The sequence below is a fragment of the Canis aureus genome, chromosome 22 (genome assembly GCF_053574225.1).
Source record: "Canis aureus isolate CA01 chromosome 22, VMU_Caureus_v.1.0, whole genome shotgun sequence".
NCBI lineage: Eukaryota > Metazoa > Chordata > Mammalia > Carnivora > Canidae > Canis > Canis aureus.
Window position 1 is genome coordinate 1,777,624 of NC_135632.1, and position 18,234 is coordinate 1,795,857.

The window sequence follows — 18,234 nt, forward strand, 5'->3', positions numbered from 1 at the left end:
TCACGGCCCTCGGCCCGGAGGAGCGCCGCGTTGGAGGGGTTTGAGGCCGCCCGGGATGCCCACGGGAGCCTTTCTCCATGCTCCCTCCATGTCCGCAGCGCCGAGTGGGAGCACCGGCCGTCCTGCTCTCAGAGCCCTTCCTTCCAGCCTCACAATGCCGTGCGGCAGGCACACCCGCTCATGAGTTCTTTGTGCTTTGTGTTCCTGGAACAGGATCTGGACCAGGTACAGCTCCATCTGGAAGAAGTGAGATTCTTTGACGTATTTGGCTTCAGCGAAGCAGCAGGAGCATGGCAGTGCTTCATGTGCAACAACCCTGACAAAGCGACCGGTGAGAGACCCCCCTCCCGCCTGCTCAGAAGCCTTGTGCCCCTGGGATTCACAGGGACCCGTGGGCCCCGCCGTTCGAGTCGGCCACCTTCTTCCATCCCAGGTTGCAATAGTGCATGGAGGAAGGCCTGATGGCCGAGGAAGGTCTCTGACCAAAGCGGGATGGAGAGAAAGGGAAGATGTGGAAAGGGAGAGAAACATAGACCAGATACGAGCAAGAGAAACACCACCTTACCTGCCCGTAGTGATTAAGAAAGCAGGCCTGGCTGTTTTGCCCTGAAAGCAGTCATTAGAGCCCAGATGACCCTGAGACTTAGAGAAAAACAGGCATCCTATCCAAAGTCCCAAAGGAAGGAGTCCACACTGAAGCAGTGGGTGCCCGCTCCAACGCTGGCGTCTCTGGTCGTCCCTTACCTTCTGCTTCATGACAGAGCTGCAAAACAAGGGAAACATTTAAGGAGTGAGGAATTATTTGAGGAATCCCTGCAGAGCTGTTACTCACCCTCTCCCTCCCTTTCTGGTGCCCAAAGAATTTGGCCCTACTGACCTTGCCTAGAAATAATTACTAGTGAACATGAGGCAAGCCCTCGGCTAAACGTGTCGGTATATCTCATTGACCTTCATGATGACCTTATCAGGTTGGTACTAATATCATCTCCATTTTACTGATGGGGAAACTGAGGCACAGAGCAATTTGATTGACTGAAGTCTCACAGGTCACATATTAACAGCAACAGGATTTGAACCCAGTCTGACCGCAGGGCCTGTGCTCTTAACCATCATTCCACCGCCCTGCCTCCTGGTTGCACTTGCTCCAATCTGACCAGTGGAATTAGGTTGATAGTAAGCCTGTCTTCAGGAAGTTGTGCCGCCCTTGGAAATAGGATATCTCATCACTCATTTGCCTTCTGAGCGGACACAGAGATCTCAACACTGACACTGCTCGGGAGCTGCAGTTTCTACCAGGAGAGCAGTGTTAAAACACTGTTGAGCACAAAGCCACTCTGTAGGTGGGTTAACTAGAGAGCCCCAGATGGCACCGCCTGTACCCATTCCCTTCACTTTAGGACTTTGTGCATCTTAAAGATTGCCCGTTGTGGCAAGCCTATTCTCTTTCCAAGAAGTTAAAGCTGAATGGGGGAAAACGTGTGTTTCTTTGGCCAGATGGAAAGGAGAGGGACTCCCGGAGAGACACCAATTAAGATGTATTACCCCACGGAAAAGGTGTGGCTGGAAGAAGCTGGCAGTGAAGGACGGAAGCCTCTGTGAGGCACAGATTGTTGGCTGATTACAGAGTCTGCACAGAGCTGATGCCAGAGTGAACACCCCAATTTTTAAAAAGTTAATTTGAGCAAATAAGGAATTGGGGAATTGAATTCTAAAACTTTCTAAGTAGACCTGATTTCATCTCTGAAAAAGAGCATGAAAGACACGGAGAAGTAAGGCACTGATCGTAGGTGGCTCTCAGAGACCCTTAAGAATTCTCGTTCCAAGTCAACTGAGTCCTTGGTCCAATAAACATTTCATCGTTTCTGGCCAATGGAGGCCTCAGAAAAGGGGCTGGAAGTTAAAAACACAAAGCGTTCCTTTAATATAGGTTTTCTCAAATTCGCTGCCATACACTTGAAAAGAACATTTTGCAATTTGCTCTTTCTTACTTGTGTTTCTCCCAGTTAAATAAAGACTGAGAACACACAGCAATAAAGATTCAAACAAGGCCAAATATTTTATAGCAGAACATATTGGATCAAAACGCGTGGCTCTGAAAACATCAGTGTGCTTAGATTTCTTTGCTCATTTCCTTTTGCTACATGAAAGGGGGTGTGAGTCTGCAAGAAATCCTATTTTAAACTTATTATTTTCACCAAAAACTCTCGATTCCCTGAGAAATTTATGTAGGTTGTTGATCTCTTGTTTTTATAGAAGCGTATAGATCATACATTTCACGAAAGTGAAAGGTCCAACGTAATACTCCTGACATATATTATTCATGGAGGTGATGTTTGCATTCGTGTTCTTAAATTTTGAGTTTAAAGATGAACAAGACATAGAAATAAATATTCTATCGTTTGGTTATGCACAGCAAGCATAGTACCTGCCTCCCACTTTTCATTTACGTGATATATGCTTGTTGCATTGGTTGAATGTCTTCTACAGGCTGAGGCTTGGGATAAAATACGAGGAAGGTGCAGTATCCCTGCTCTGAAAGGCTTCATAATCCAGTTAGGGCCAGAAGGCCTATATGGAAAAAGTCTAGCACACACCCTGTGTGTTTATAGCATGCAATGAATACTTGCTGAGTGAGTGAATGAATGAATAATATTTGGGAATGGCAAAATCAAATATACCTCGAATGTTACAATAAGATGTTTCAAGAGTGTGATTATGTGTTAATAAAATCAAATATATCACTACACCATACCCAGGGCATTGTGAATCTGGCAAGTGGAGGTTGGTGCTTCTTTCCTCCTTGAGAGAAGTCACCGTATATAAAACAAATGGCTCCCTTCCTAACTTAGCACCTGACATAGATGCCTGAGACTTGTTACCATTCTGGGTTTAATCAGTGCCCCCATAGGGTCCCGAGGCCCCTCACAGGGTTCAGCCTCGGAGAGGAGGGATGTAAAGCAGTAGGATTGGAGTCTAAGACAAAAGAAATTTTATTTTATTTTATTTTATTTTGTCAATTTTTTAATAAATTTATTCTCTATTGGTGTTCAATTTGCCAACATATAGAGTAACACCCAGTGCTCATCAAGTGCCCCCCTCAGTGCCCATCACCCAGTCACCCCCACCCCCCGCCCACCTCCGTTTCTACCATGCCTAGTTCGTTAAAAGAAATTTTAAAAACTGGATTTGGATGGGGTTTTTTTTTTTTTTGACAATTGCTGTCAAGTATTCATTGTTCCAATATAAAACAAAAAGGACCGTTCAACATCTCCATAAATGAGGAATAAAACAAGTCATTTAGAAAACTTCAGTTAGCCATCAGGAAAGACATCTTAAAATATAAATCCTCCCCCCCCCAAAAAAAATATATATATAAATCCTTCCCAACAGTGTGTACGCTTAACCGTGGGACTCATCTAGAAACCGACAGCAAATCATGCGGCTTGCAAGGTCGCCTAAGTATATCCCCTTCGTTAGATCAAAGCCTTATCGCCCACTAACACCCCCCTCAACCTACAGAAATTCTCGGACATTTAATATCTAGGAGTCAGGAAAATACGCTTTGAATCCAATTAGGTACAGCCGAACTCCGAGGAAAATGAGCGCCGGAGGGTCTAACGTCCTGGAATGACTATCATTGCTGTCGTTTATCGTGCTATGAGCTGAGCACTATTCTCATCATTGTTGACTCCATCTTACAGATGAGGAGACCGAAACACAGAGGTTAAGTAATTGTCCCAAGGTCACACTGCTATCAGGTGGTAGAACCCAGATTTAATGCAGATTAATTCCTGAGCCTGAAAGTTCAACCCCTTGGGCACGTCCAAATTAAGGACAGAGAGTATTGGGAACGCCACGAACCCTTATTCCGTGATGTTAGAACACCCGCCTCCCTGATGACTTATTCTACTTAAAAAAAGAACAGGGGCTTTGGTATGACAATGGGTGGGAAATGGTCACATGAGGGAAATGGGTCTAGTGGAAGCTCTTTCCAGTCCTTCCAATTGCTGATTCCGTTTCTGATCATCGTTTCATGAAAGCACAGAGAAGGAGATTAGCACATCCCTGACATATCTCAAGAATCCTCTGGGAGTTGCTGGCGGCGTTTGTGGCCAATCCCCTTACTCCACATGAATGAGAGAATAGAGATTGAGCAAGTGGGTGGAACAGAACAGAACTTACTTCTGGAAAATGAAGCAAAAGCCCTTTATCAGTTGGCCTCATGTCTTGGAGCCACGAGCGCACGTGTCACAGTAACAGTTAGTCAGCTGGGCCATCCTGGGACACGTCCGGCTTTCTGTGAAGTCACATTTGTTAAAAGGAGGAAGAACTAGGTCGTGACTTTCACTTATTTCCTGAGACACGCAGGATGCCTTTGCTCTTACACCCTACAGAAAAATAACTCGGAGACCTCTCAGTTTTGGCACCGGGTCCTCCTCTAGGACTTGGCGGCCCCCAGTGTGATTGTGCTCTTAGTCACTAGGTATCTAGATGCTGAGCGTGACTGCCGGGAGGAGGTCTCCTTAGGGTATGAAAGAAACTGAGTGCATTTTTTTTTCCAGACAACCTTCGATCAGGATCCCTCTTTAGAACCTGATTTCAGATCTTTGTGCTCTAAAGCGCGCCGTCCGCTAGGTCACACGGGCAGGCAGAGGTGGCTTCAAAATGACAGCATGGGAAGAAAGGACTCTGGAAGGAGATTGGCTTCACACGCTGCTAGGTGACTGGTCGCAGCCACCGGGGCGCTCCTCGCTGGACACTCCCGGAGGGGGCTCCACGGCCTTCCACTCCAGACGCCAACGTGCGAGTGGCTCAGTGACCTCTGAGGACCCGAGCCGTAGGCGGCAAATAGCGTCGTGAGTCCACTGATATGAAACTTTCCATTGAATTTCATGGTCAGCTCGCACACTACTTTGGAGGTGATGAAAGGAAAAGCCCATTTGGGGTGTCTTGTGAGGCCTTCCCTCCTCCTACACATGTCAGGACATTGTCTTACGTGCTCAGGGTTGTTAGAGTCCCAAGAGCAGTGCGGTGCTTGTGTAGGAAAACGTCACCCTTGCACACTCACCTCCTGTTGGTGACCACCGACTGCGCACTCCTTATGTAAGAGCGACCCCCAGCTTGTTGCTCAGACGTACGTTCTATTCCCTAATGACACGTCGGTTGACTCAGATAAAGTATTATCCTGAAATCTTTTTCCTTCTCCCCCTTCTTCCCATTTTTCTATTTTGCGCCTTCCTGGCGTGGCCATGCCTCTCTCTCGTACACCTGCCCGCACACTCCCCCCTCTGTCTCACAGAGCTCGCACGCTGGGACACACAGACGCACCCCCCACCCCAGGTAATAAATGGACTATTGAGTAACTCGTGGATAGTGTAGGTGACAGGATGACTATGAGACATACAAGATTTGAAGTGCGACTTTAGCGTCTAATACTTTCTCAGAATTAAATACACCCTGAACTTAAACCTTAACATAACAACTTCTGCAAAATAAATGTCTGTAAGAAGAAAATGTTGCTGTGGACAGGATTTTCACATACTCAATTTTAATAAGTATTTTTTATTTATTTATTCATGAGAGACACAGAGAGAGAGAGAGAGAGAGAGGCAGAGACACAGGCAGAGGGAGGAGCAGGCTCCATGCAGGGAGCCCGACGTGGGACTCGATCCCGGGACCCCAGGATCACACCCCGGGCTGAAGGCGGCGCTAAACCGCTGGGCCACCGGGGCTACCCAACATACTCGATTTTAATATCTTACTAAAAGGTTGCAATTCACACAGAGTCCATAGGAAACTCGCTAGTAACACGGGAGCCTCCACGGGAAAGAAGCTGAGGTCAGTAAGCTAGCACCCCTCAGGGGTTCATTTCTATTCTGCGTCTCCCGTCACTTTCCTCATCCTTCTGCCTTTTCATATTGGGTCAACAATCTTATCTTGAAATAGGATAAAAGTGTCCGATAGGCCTTATACTTGCCGCCAAGCATTAGTCACCCTGTGGTTCTCCACCAGTGAATCATCGGGCATGGAAATGTGTCCTTTTCCACGTGGAGAACAAGCTGAGTCAAGCCAATCTGCGGGGGAGGAGGAGAAGCACCCTTTCCAAAGGCAGACGAGATGAGCAAATCCATCTCTTACCACTCTGCAGGCTTACGATCACATTGATTTAAGAAATTCTTATGTCGTTCTAAAATAAAGCACTTAATATATTTCAAAAGAGCTCCAGTCATCACCTGCCAGAGTAACCCCCTTTATTTACCTACTTAAATACATTAGGAAAGAAATCTGTGTTTCTGCTACAAACTCACCTCTGTGGATGACATACATGTGCTCTTAGCAGCCACAAAGAATAAAGTCATCAAGTGTCTCAAGAGAGGGCTAGTATTTTACGTAGGATCTCATCCTTCCCCCTTCTCCTATAGATCCTATAGATTACCCTTTCTTCCCTGTTCTGTTTCTTCCTCCGAACTGAATTGTCCTATTGGCTTTTTTTTTAAGACTTATTTTTTTAAGACTTATTTTTTTTTAAACAGATTCTTTTTTTTTTTTAAAGATTTTATTTATTCATGAAAGACACACACAGAGAGAGAGAGAGAGAGAGACAGAGAAGCAGGCTCCATGCAGGAAGCCCGATGTGGGACTCAATCCCAGGACTCCAGGATCACGTCCTGGGCCAAAGGGGGCGCTAAACCGCTGAGCCACCCAGGGATCCCTTCTTTTGTTTAAACTCAATTAAAATATAGTGTATCATTAGTTTCAGATGTAGAGTTCAGTTATTCATCCATTGCATACAACACCCAGTGCTCATCACATCACATGCCCTCCTCAATGCCCTTCACGCAGTTACCCCATCCTCCCACTCCCCTCCCCTCCAGCACCCCTCACTGTGTTGACGGTTGAGTGTCTTATACTTTGTCTCCCTCTCTGATTTAAACTTATTTTATTTTTCCCTCCCTTGCCCTGTGGTCCTGTTTTGTTTCTTAATTTACATATATGAGTGAGATCATACGATAATTGTCTTTCTCTGATTGACTTATTTCGCTTAGCGTAATACCATCCAGTTCCATCCACGTCAGTGTGAATGGTAGGATTTTATCCTTTCCATGGCTGAGTAACATTCCATTGTACATAGACCACTGCTCTATCCATTCATCTGTCGATGGGCCTCTGGGCTCTTTCCATAGTTTGGCTACTATGGACATTGCTGCTCTAAATATTTAGGTACAGATGCCCCTTTGGTTCACTATGTTTGTAACCTTTAGATAAATATGCAATAGTGCAATTTCTGGGTCGTAGGGCAGCTCTATTTTTAGCTTTTTGAGGAACCTCCATGCTCTTTTCCAGAGTGGCTGCAGCAGTTTGCATTTCCATCCACAGTGGGAGAGGGTTCCCCCTGTCTCTACATCTTCGCCAACGTCTTTTGTTTCCTGTCCTGTTAATTTTAGTCTTTCTGACTGATGTGAAGTGATGTCTCATTGTGGTTTTGATTCGTATTTCCCTGATGACAGGCGATTTTGAGCACTTTTTCATGTGCTTGTTGGCCACGTGTAGGTCTTCTTTGGAGAAATGTCTGTTTATATCTTCTGCCCATTTCTTGACTGGATTGTTTGTACTTGGGTGTTGAGTTTGATACGTTCTTTATAGATCTTGGATACTAGCCCTTTATCTGTTAAGACATTTGCAAAAATTTTCTACCACTCTGTAGGTTGTATTTTGTTTTCTTTTTCAACTATATCCTTTGCTGTACAAAAGCTTCTTATCTTGATGAACTACCAAGTTCATTTTTGCTTTTGTCTCACTTGCCTTTGGAGACGTGTCTAGCAAGAAGTTGCTGCAGCCAAGGTCGAAGAGGTCACTGTCTATGTTCTCCTCTAGGATTTTGATGGATTCCTGTCTCACATTTAGGTCTTTCATGCATTTTGAGTTTATCTTTGTGTGCGGCGTAAGAAAATGGTCCAGTTTCATTCTTCTGCATATGGCTGTCCTATCTTCCCAACATCCTTTATTGAAGTGACTGTCTTTTTTCCATTCGATATTCTCTCCTGCTTTGTCAAAGATTAGTTGACCATTGGGTCCATTTCTGGGTTCTCTATTCTGCTCATTGACCTGTGTGTCTGTTTTTGTGCCAGTACCACACTGTCCTGATGACCACAGCTTTGTAATAGAGCTTAAAGCCCTGCATTGTGATGCCACTAGATTTGGCTTTCTTTTTCAATATTCCTCTGGCTATTCAGGGTCTTTTCTGGTTCTATACAAATTTTAGGATTACTTGTTCCAGCTCTGTGAAAAAAGTCTATGGTACTTTAATGGGGATTGCACTGAATGTGTTGATTGCCCTGGGGAGCATAGACATTTTAACAATATTTATTCTTACAACCCATGAGCATGAAATATTTTTGCATCTCTTTGTGTCTTCCTCAATTTCTTCCATCAGTGTTCCTTAGTTTTCATAGTGTAGATCCTTTACCTCTTTGGTTAGGTTTATTCCTAGGTATCATACAGGTTTTGATGCGATTATACTTGGGATCAATTCCTTGATTTCTCTTTCTTCAGTCTCATTGTCGGTGACTAGAAATGCAACTGATTTCTGTGCACTAATTTCATTTCCTGCCACATTGCTGAATTGCTGTATGAGATCTAGCAATTTTTTGGTGGAGTCTCTTGGATTTTCCACATCAAATATCTTGTCATCTGTGAAGAGTGAGAGTTTGACTTCTTCTTTGCCAGCTTGGATGGCTTTTATTTCTTTTCATTGTCGATAGCTGAGACTAGGACTTCTAGTACTATGTGAACAACAGTGGTGAGAGTGGACATCCCTGTCATGTTCCTGATGTGAGGGGAAGAGCTTTAAGTTTCCCCCCACACACACACACACACACACTGAGAATGATATTCTTTTTGGGCTTTCCCTAGATGGCTTTTATGATATTGAGGTATGTTCCCTCTATCCCTACGTTGTGGAGAATTTTAATCAAGAAAGGATGCCGTACTTTGTCAAATGTTTTTTCTCCATGAGTTGAGGGATCATATGGTTCTTGTCCTTTCTTCGATTAATGTGATCTATCACATTGATTGATATGTGGACATTGAACCATCCTTGCATCCCAGGAATGAATCCCACTTGTTGTGGTGAATAATCCTTTTGATGTACTGTTGGACCCTATTGGCTAGTGTCTTGGCAAGAATTTTTGCATCCATATTCATCAGGGATATTGATCTGTAATTCTGCTCTTCACTGGGATCTTTGTCTGGTTTGGGAATCAAGGTAATGCTGGCCTCATAGAGCCAATTTGGAAGTTTTCTTTCCATTCTCTTCAGAGGAATAGATATTAATTCTTCTTTAAATGTTTGGTAGAATTGCCCTGAAAGGAAATTGAAGCAGTAATCAAAAAACTTCCAACAAACAAGAGTCCAGGGCCAGGTGGCTGCCATTGGCTTTCACTCAGGGAAAGTGCCTTACACTCTCCTTTTCTCCACCTGCTGCCCTGCCTCTTGCCTCCTCTAAGACAAAAGGAAGTGTCAGTGCTCACTCTGTATGTCTTTGCCTCTTTCTCCTCCTGACCAGACCCGCTCTAAGCTGCCTTCTAAATCCTTTGTCCCTGTGCTCTCTGGAGTCAGGCAGGTTCAGGCAGGTAAGTCTCGCATGTACTGTGTGCTTCAATCCTTGCTTTATGGACTTTGAGCAGCATTGAGTTCTGCTGACCAGTTCTTCCTCCTTCCAGCATTTTCCCTTTTTAACTGTGTGATGCAGCACTCTGGTCTCCCTCCTACTCTCCAAATAGTCCTTTCAACCCGCTTTCCAGGCTGCCTTCCTCCATCCAGACTCTCATTGCCAAGACCCCTCTCCTTTTCACCATACAACCTCTCCCCAGTCAATCTTCACCGGGTCCACAGCTTCAACAGCCCCTTCTCTGTGACAGCTTCTAAATGTGTATCTGCGGTGCTTGCCACTCCTCCCACCTCTGGATTTGCATCTCCCATCACTTACTTGGCTGCCTCAAAAGCATCTCAGGCTCATTTCATTTCAAATGATTGTCCCTCCCTCGCCCCTGAAAAAGACTAAGTTGTCTTCCAGCATTCTCTTCATGAGTAAACACATCAATCATTCCACTGTAGCAGTCAGAGACCCACTGCCCTCTCCCTACCTCCACCCAGCCCCTCACTTAGCATTGTGGATTTGACCTTCTCAATGGCTCTCAACCCTGTCTCTCTCTCTCCATCACATAGAGCAAGATACCATCACCTCTTCCCTAAAATAATGGAAAAAGCCTCCTAAATGAGCTACTCAACCCTGCCAGCTGGCCTCCCATGATGCAACAAGAACAATCTCCTCAAAACACAACTCTGATGATCCTACTCCCCTGCATGAAACCTTAAAACAGCTTCCCACAGGTCTTAGTTTAAAGACCAGACTGTAACATGCCCCTCACAGCCTCACATGGTCTCTCCCATCCTCTGCAGCAGCATCTTGTCCCATATGTCATCTATTCTCTCTCTCCGCTAAGGCTAGGAGGATCTTCTTTCAGTTTCCCATACACACCTTGCTTCTTCCTGCCACTGGGTTTTTGTACGGAGTGCAGTTTCTCCTCTGTTCATCTGGTTAATAGAGATTTTAGCTTTTCCCATTACAATTCAAATTCACCACCATGGGGAAGCCTTCTGTGACCTCCATGATAACAAGGGTCTTCAAAACCTTCAAAGCCTTCTTCTCATGACAATCGTTACACCTGCTGTCTTGTTTTTTGTTTTTGGTTTTGTTTTCTACATGTGGTTATTTGATTAATGTCTATTTCCTCTGGTAAATAGTAAATTATACGAAGGGAGCCCTCCTCATCCATCCACCTTCAGCCCCTAGCACACAATGCTCAATAAATATTTGTCAAATAAGTGAACATCCAAAGTTTGTATCTTCTCAGAGAATTTTCAGTAAAATTTTTCTCAGGCAAATGATGACAAAAAACAAATTAATGAATTCACAGTGTTTCATTTTAAGAGACAGATAATTCGTATTATAACATTTCTGGTGTAATTTTTGTGCCAAACATATTCTTTTGAATTAACAGTATCTTCCTAAATAAGTTCTTTTCAAATATGAGAGCACAGAGAGAGATGGCATACATGTATACGTGTTACAGATCAAGTTTCCAATGTAGACATTGTAAGACTTCTATTTATTACCAAAAAGTTGGAACCACAACAGATGGAACTTGTGTTAAATCATTCCACAAAAGCATTGTAGAGAACACCTTAGGATGTTCCAACACAGCAGCAATGTACAGGAAGCTGGGATGATGGCTAGGATGTGTTCAAGTTGAACAATGCTAACAAGCTGACAAGTATGTCAGATGGATTTTTCCCTCTGCAAGGGAAGCAGCTCCACAGTCCACAGGGGAGTGAGAAAGCCCTCAACATTTACAAGTGTGTAAATCCAACTCTGCCAGCAAGACCCATCCATGAGCTCGTATTAACGGAATGGCAGTGTGAGCCCAACATAAGAAATGTGTCTGGAACCCTTCCTCATTCAAAATTCCATCCTAAAATTGAGCAATTATCTTCATTCACTTCCACTGTCCCTGATCTTTTCCCATTGGCCCCTACTAGTCATTACTGGGCAAGTCCAGGCCAGTCTTCCTTGATAGCTGCCATAAAGGCACAAAGGTGATCGTGCTTGCTGCGCAAAACTACTGAACAGGTTACCTTCTTAGCAAGTAGCTGATACAATAGTAAGCCAAATTCCATGAATATTGATTCTGAGCATTTTTTCCGTTAACGCTGTTGATTTAAGCCAAGGATGTGCCTGCTACCTCATACTGCTATCCTGTTTTTTAATTTCATGGAAAGGTTATACCAATTTTCTTCCCATTTTTGGTTTTGCAGTTTAACTGTTTTGTGTATTATGTGACCTGTTACTGTCATTTGCCATGAGGCTTCTTTCATTTCCTAGAAGTTCTTGGGCTACAGGAGAGTCACCTAGGGATCTTATTAAAAATGTAAGGTCCCTCACCCCACCCTAAAAATATGATTCAAAAGGTTTGGGTGGTACCTTGGAAGGTGCATTTCAACAAACCAGCAAGTAACTCCAATGTAGGTGGCCCTCAGAACAGTCTGGAAAACACTGTTCTACGGGCTTATAAAATAGCAGTTCTGAGGCTTCTGTAGATCAACATTTCCATGACTGATAGAGAAGCCTAGAAAGCATACTACGTTTTGACAGGTATAAAATTATTGAGGAGGGAAGCCATTCAGTTAAATGTGGAAGTGTGCTCAAAGGGCTGCTGTCAAATTGAGTTTGTCTGTCCTATTCTGGACCCTCGGCATCTTGAAGGATGTTTCAAAACCTATGCTGGATTGTACCTCCTGCTTCATCTACTACAGATAAAGAAATATGGCACTCTAAAATAACGCCTAGATGTTCATTAGAAACATACCATTCGTGATGATCCTTAGTGATTTCAAAAACCACAGACACAGTTTACTAAATGTGACTCCTATAACCTCCTCATTTAATGCTTCTATCCTTCTTTAAGCATTTCCTCTATAATTAGAGTTGCCTTTATTAGAACTGACACATTACAAAAAATAGGTAAAACTGTGGAAGGGAATTCAAGTAAATCTCAGTGCACACAAAGAAATTCCCCACAGACTGTATAGGAGTTATAATTCCCAGAAGCAGTAATTTCAAGGGAAATTTTTTTAAAAATGCATTTTCTCTGTTCTTATTCAGAAAACTAAGTATTTGACATTTATATATTTTTTTCTTCCAGAATATGCCTTCTTTTGAAGGTATATGTATCTTTAACAATCAGGAAAGAATATCTAAGAACTCAAATATCACAAATGAAATTCATGGCAGTCTCCATTATGGGTTATTCATGCACAGTGCAATGTTTTCGAGACAAAAGTTACATAATCCAAAAAACACACAGTATCAGGGAGTTCTGAGTCTCTGAGTCTGGATGGAAGTCACTGTGCAATGTGAATAGTAGTTATATGGGGGTTACCATCTACCATCATAAAAACAAGCAGGAAGTCTGGAAGAAAGGGGAGCATCCTCAGATGGTGTGGAAACCACTCCCAATGCAGCCCAATCCGTACTGGATTGGCTTGAAAATGGCAGTATTAGTGAATAAATTAATTTGTCACACAAAAACAGGAGAGTTCACCTCCCTTTTGAGACTCTTTGAAATCCCCCTCACACCTTAAGTTCAAAGCCTGAAGTCCTTGAACCTTAAAGGTGTTCACTGCCTCACCCTGAATTCTCTCATTATTCCAACATCTTCATGTGGATTTCACTACATTCCTGATTTGGGGGGATGGAGGCAGGTTTTATCCTGGAGCCATTAGGATATGGGATTTATAAGAACCATCTGTTCATCATCACAGTAAAAGGATGATGAGCATCATTTTATGTTGATGATGATATCATGGTCATGATGATAGTAGCTGCTATTTATTGATCCCTTACAATATACCAGCCATTTGGTTAAGCAAGGCCACTGTGAACTTTAATGGCATTTTCGTGTGTCTTTATTTATTATGGTGGATGAAATCCAGTTGGGGGTGTATGACTTGAACAGCAAAATACAAGCCGAATTTCAGCCTCTACTCATGACCTTGACTGAGTGCTCCTGTGCAGTGGCCAACTGCACAGCCATTCATGGTGGCCTTGGTGTTAAGCGTGACAACCCTAGAGAAGATAAACCTGAAGCTCAGTGGAGTAACTTGCGCAAGACCTGTCAGTTGTTAAGTAGCAGATTCTGGACTCCAGTTGAGGTCTGGCTTCAAAACCACTGCCCTCATCTCATAAACTATAGGCCTATACCGGAGAAAGTTGCTGGCGTAGCCCTGTGTGGCGAGTAAACGTGGCATTCAGCGCACCATGTTTAAATTAAGCGATAAATGACTGAAGACATATTCCGAATTGCAAGAACGCTTAAAACAAGATGGAGACCTTGACTCAAGGAAACTCTAGTGCTCTTGAGATAAAAGTTATGTGACTACAGAAATTATTATTTTTCATTATGTTTCATTGCAAAGCCTGAGGTTCCAATTTGCACAATGTCCAGGACCCTTAAGAAATGGCCTCTCCTCGACTTTCACACCATCTCCGCCCCTCCAAGTCCCATCTCATAGAATGAGTTAGTTTCTAGAATGCATTGCACAACCCGTCTCTAAGCTGCGGCCCTTTGCCTATGGTTTTTGTTTTTGTTCTTGTTTGTTTGTTTTTTCAGTATGCCTCTTCTCCCTTCATGTTCATCACCGTTACTTGTTCTTCAGAATTCAGCTCAGATACGTTTACTCCAGGAAGCTCTCCTGCCTCCTCTGCCCAGTTAAGAAGTGTCCCAGTCTCCCTTACCTCCGGCTTTCGGTTACAGCTGACCACTAGGACAAAGGCAGGAGATCAGAGGGAGGGAGCAGAGTGGGGTTGGGTCATTTCTTCCCAGATTCCCCTCCCCTTGGTTGCTGCAGGTTGACTGTGCCCTATGCCCAGGGCCACAGCTCCTGTGAGTCGGTGTTCTGCCCACAGCTTTCCCTCTGGGTCCTCACTGCTCTCTCCCCTTTCCTCTTCATGCAGAGGCGTGTTAGGCGTCCCTGTGGCTCCTGGCCCAGAGCACGAGGGTGCTTTTCCTACACCTTGCTCACATCTGTGTAAATAGTCCCTTTATTAACTCCCCTCAATTACCCAGCGTGAAGTGTCCTCTGTTTCCTGCTGAGACTCTGTGATACGTAACTGATCCCATCTGGGGCCCTGGGGGGCTTCGTGCCTGTGCCAGCAGGACCTTCACAGGTTCTGGGCTCCTGCTTAGTCCTTAAGAAAAGCAAAGTCCTTTCTAGTGAGTCTTCAAAAGGACCTACAACTGAAGTCCAATATGACCTCCCCATGACAGTTTGTTACCCAGTCTCTTTCCTGGATCTTACACCAAGAAAACCTTGAATTGCCTTCATACCCTCAGTCCTCATGGCTTTGTCCCAGGGCAAGTGCTTTATAAACTTGCTTCTGAGTTCATGGATTTTTTTCAGATTCTTTACGTTCTTTTCTTTTCACGAGCTTTCCCTTACACACACCCCTTGTACCTCTGCCCTTTTCCCTCTTCCTAAATACCCTTTTTCTCTTCCTTAGCACAGGCCCAGTCCCCATGTCACCTCCTCCCAGCCAGAAGTAGAATTTCCTTTCTTTGAGTATCGTAGTGCTTGGCTTTTACTTCTCCGGTGGCACTTGCCAAACTCCACATTGAGCTGTGTAATTTGTAAAAATACTTTACCTCACCTGCAAGATGATAAATTCAAGCTCCCTCTGAACTGGACATTGTCACCCGCTCAGATCCAAGCACAGTGCCTTTCAGCTTATCTGTGCTCAGGAGTATGTGCGGGGGTGGCTGGATGGTTGGCGGATGAACAGAGGACTATTCTTTACTGCTTTGCTCTCCCTGCCGAGGGGCTTCTCAACTTTGAGGTCTCTGCCTGGTACTATTTCGCTCTTACCAACATCACACTGAGTCAGATTAATGCCTTCAAAGTTCATTTTTTATTGACATAAATATCTTCAACCCTTGGTGCCCAAAAGAAATACAATTAGTGTATAAACATTTGTATTAACACTCAGAAAGACTTCTAAGTTGGTAAGCACGCTAACAGTTTGGGTTCCAATTGCACGAGGGAATTCAGTTTAATTTTCCATAGCTTTTCAGCTAACTGACGAAGAGAAGAACAGATCTGGGTTGGCAGAGAATGTCTTAGCCCAATGGTGGCCCTTCAATGAACTAATGCATTAGTTGGCGAGTGAGAAAAGATTTGCACATCCTGCATGTGTTACATAGTTTCAGGCACGTGATTATTCTCTCAGTCTCATTCCACATATGCTATTTTTCAAATAGGATATGATCATTCTTGGAAAGAATTAATTCCTCGTTTTGATCATGAAGATAGTGTTATCATGAGAACTATTGCTGATAAGGACATGATACGGGCAGTAGACCTATTAAACTGACACTTGGCCTCTTGTGCACGTGCTAGATATCACTGCAAAATAAAATTAAGATATGGAATAGTAGGTGGAGCGTTTTTAAGTCTCTTTTTTTTTTTAACTTCTGAAACTATTTTTAAATTAATCCCAGAGCTACAAATAGTCTGGCTTTTACAAAACTATCAGAAGCTGACTCCGACCCCTAAATTCAGGCCCTCACACGCAGCTACTTTAAAGTTCTGCTAACATTTCCTTCCTACAGCCCTTTCCGTGGACTTTTTCCCTGGGGTAATTTTGGCTGGGCTATATAATGGAAAGCCTCTGTTCAGCAGAATTTCTCGGCAGTCCTTCATCTTTTTGATCTCCAGTAATCCTATCATTTCGTCTTGAGTCTTTCATGGTCATTATGGTCATTATGTTCGGTCTGTGGGTGTGAGATCCTATCCACTCTGCATCTCAAACAATTCCTTCAACTATTTTGCCAAGTGCTCCTTGAAAACCTTTGTCACATACTCTTCAAGTGCAACATTTGTAAAGTCTTTTTTTTTTTTTAAGAGTGAGAGTAAGAGAGAGGGAAAGAGAGAGTGAGCGAGGGGAAGGGCTGAGGGAGAGGGAGAGAGAGAATCTTAAGCAGGGTCCATGCCCAGTGTGTGGAGCCCAGTGAGGGGCTGGATCTCCCAACCCTGAGATCATGACCTGAACCGAAATCAAGAATTAGATGCTTAACCGACTGAGCCACCCAGGTGCCCCAAGTGCAACATTTGGACCTGCCTTGAGGAGAAATACTTGAAGAAAATCCCCTATGTCAGATCCAGAAGGATCCATGGGCTTAAATATTATTTAAGTCAACCATGATTTCTAATCAGCTCAGGTATCATGACTATTTCAAATGCTTCTTTGAGTAAATATAGAAGATAGACACTAGAAAAATGTGCTGTTATGAAGCCATTACGTTCAATCATCTTACCATGAAAACCTTGGCAAGAAAGCAATGGGATTACAAACTATGTGGTAAAGTCTACTAAAAGCAGAGGACGGAGGGGGCCGTAGCGTTTACTTACCCGGTGTCCTCACATAAGTTTCTTAATTTTGACTTTTGATCGCATCATCTTTGCAAAGCAGGTGGGATCTTGCTGATCAGAAAACTATAGTTGAAAGGACTCAAATATAACTCTTCTGAATTCTTATTCAAAAATCCTCGGACATCATAATTAGATTAGCGATTTTTTTTCTGATTTGAAAGCATAAGAAATGGATGTTTTAGGAAAGATTTTAATGTAAGTTTTGGCCTGGGCTTTTCATTGTTTGCTTAGAGTGTGTTTTCCTTTTTTCTTGGATCTCCCTTTGGACCTTCTGTTCCTCCTCTCAGAGGGACTGCTGCCCCCTTCGTGCCTCAAGAGCATGCAGTCAGTAAACACTGAACCCACGGTCCAGGCCAACACTGTGAGGCTGTTCTGGCTCTCTAGGCCACGCAGCACAGGAAAGACAGAGCATCTGTCCTAAGTGCTCTGTCCGAGGTAACCGCTGAGTGTAGAGGCCATACAGAAGGAGCAAGCACCATGTTGATGGGACATTTCAATTTCCAAAGAGCATTACTGTATTAATAGTCTAAATCAGATGATTCCTAGTAAGGCAATGCAGAGCTCTGAAATAATTTTCTTGAAATTGATAGTCAATATTTCTTGAGTTCCTGCTCTCTCTATGCTCTGCTGTGCACCATGCTCGCCGCCATGAAGCTCCTCCAAAGACAGGAGACTTCTCAACAGTGAAGTCTCAGATTGAAGTTCCCTTCAAACATCCAGGCTATTTCCTGACAACCTATGTGCGCGGGCACCAACACCCATGTCACTCCCAATTCATTTTCATCATAGCCCTGTCACTATCTAACGGTATATTTGATGTTTGCAGTGTTTAGCCTTATTGGGATTGACAATAGAACATTCCATTGAACATTCATCAGACAGGGGGGAAAAGGGCCAAACTAGCCTTAGTAGAACTTTGTTTATGAAAACTATCCATGCTGTAAATTGCATCATTCTTATCCTGAAAATACTGTCAAGATGGACAAATCCTCCTGGTCTGAAGTAGTCCCTTGACCTGTATTGGAAAAGAGAAACAATAGGATAGCAAGAATGGGTTGTGTTTCTATGGTCAAACAGGCACTGTCTGGATTTCTAAGTGATGGAACACATTTCATTACATTCAAAGCATTATGAAAATTGAACATAATGTATGTAAGTAAATATTGCATAATCCCCAGAAATCAGATG

The 18,234-nt window shown here is 43.6% G+C and overlaps 1 protein-coding gene across 3 annotated transcripts in view; it reads left to right on the plus strand.

The window, feature by feature from the left end:
* Positions 1–18,234, plus strand: part of VEPH1 (ventricular zone expressed PH domain containing 1) — a 222,840-nt gene that overhangs the window by 196,743 nt on the left and 7,863 nt on the right. For all 3 annotated transcript variants that reach the window (XM_077864580.1, XM_077864579.1, XM_077864581.1), the window contains one exon: positions 214–331. In XM_077864580.1, the coding sequence (XP_077720706.1) occupies positions 214–331 (118 nt within the window). The remainder of the gene's footprint in view (positions 1–213; positions 332–18,234) is intronic.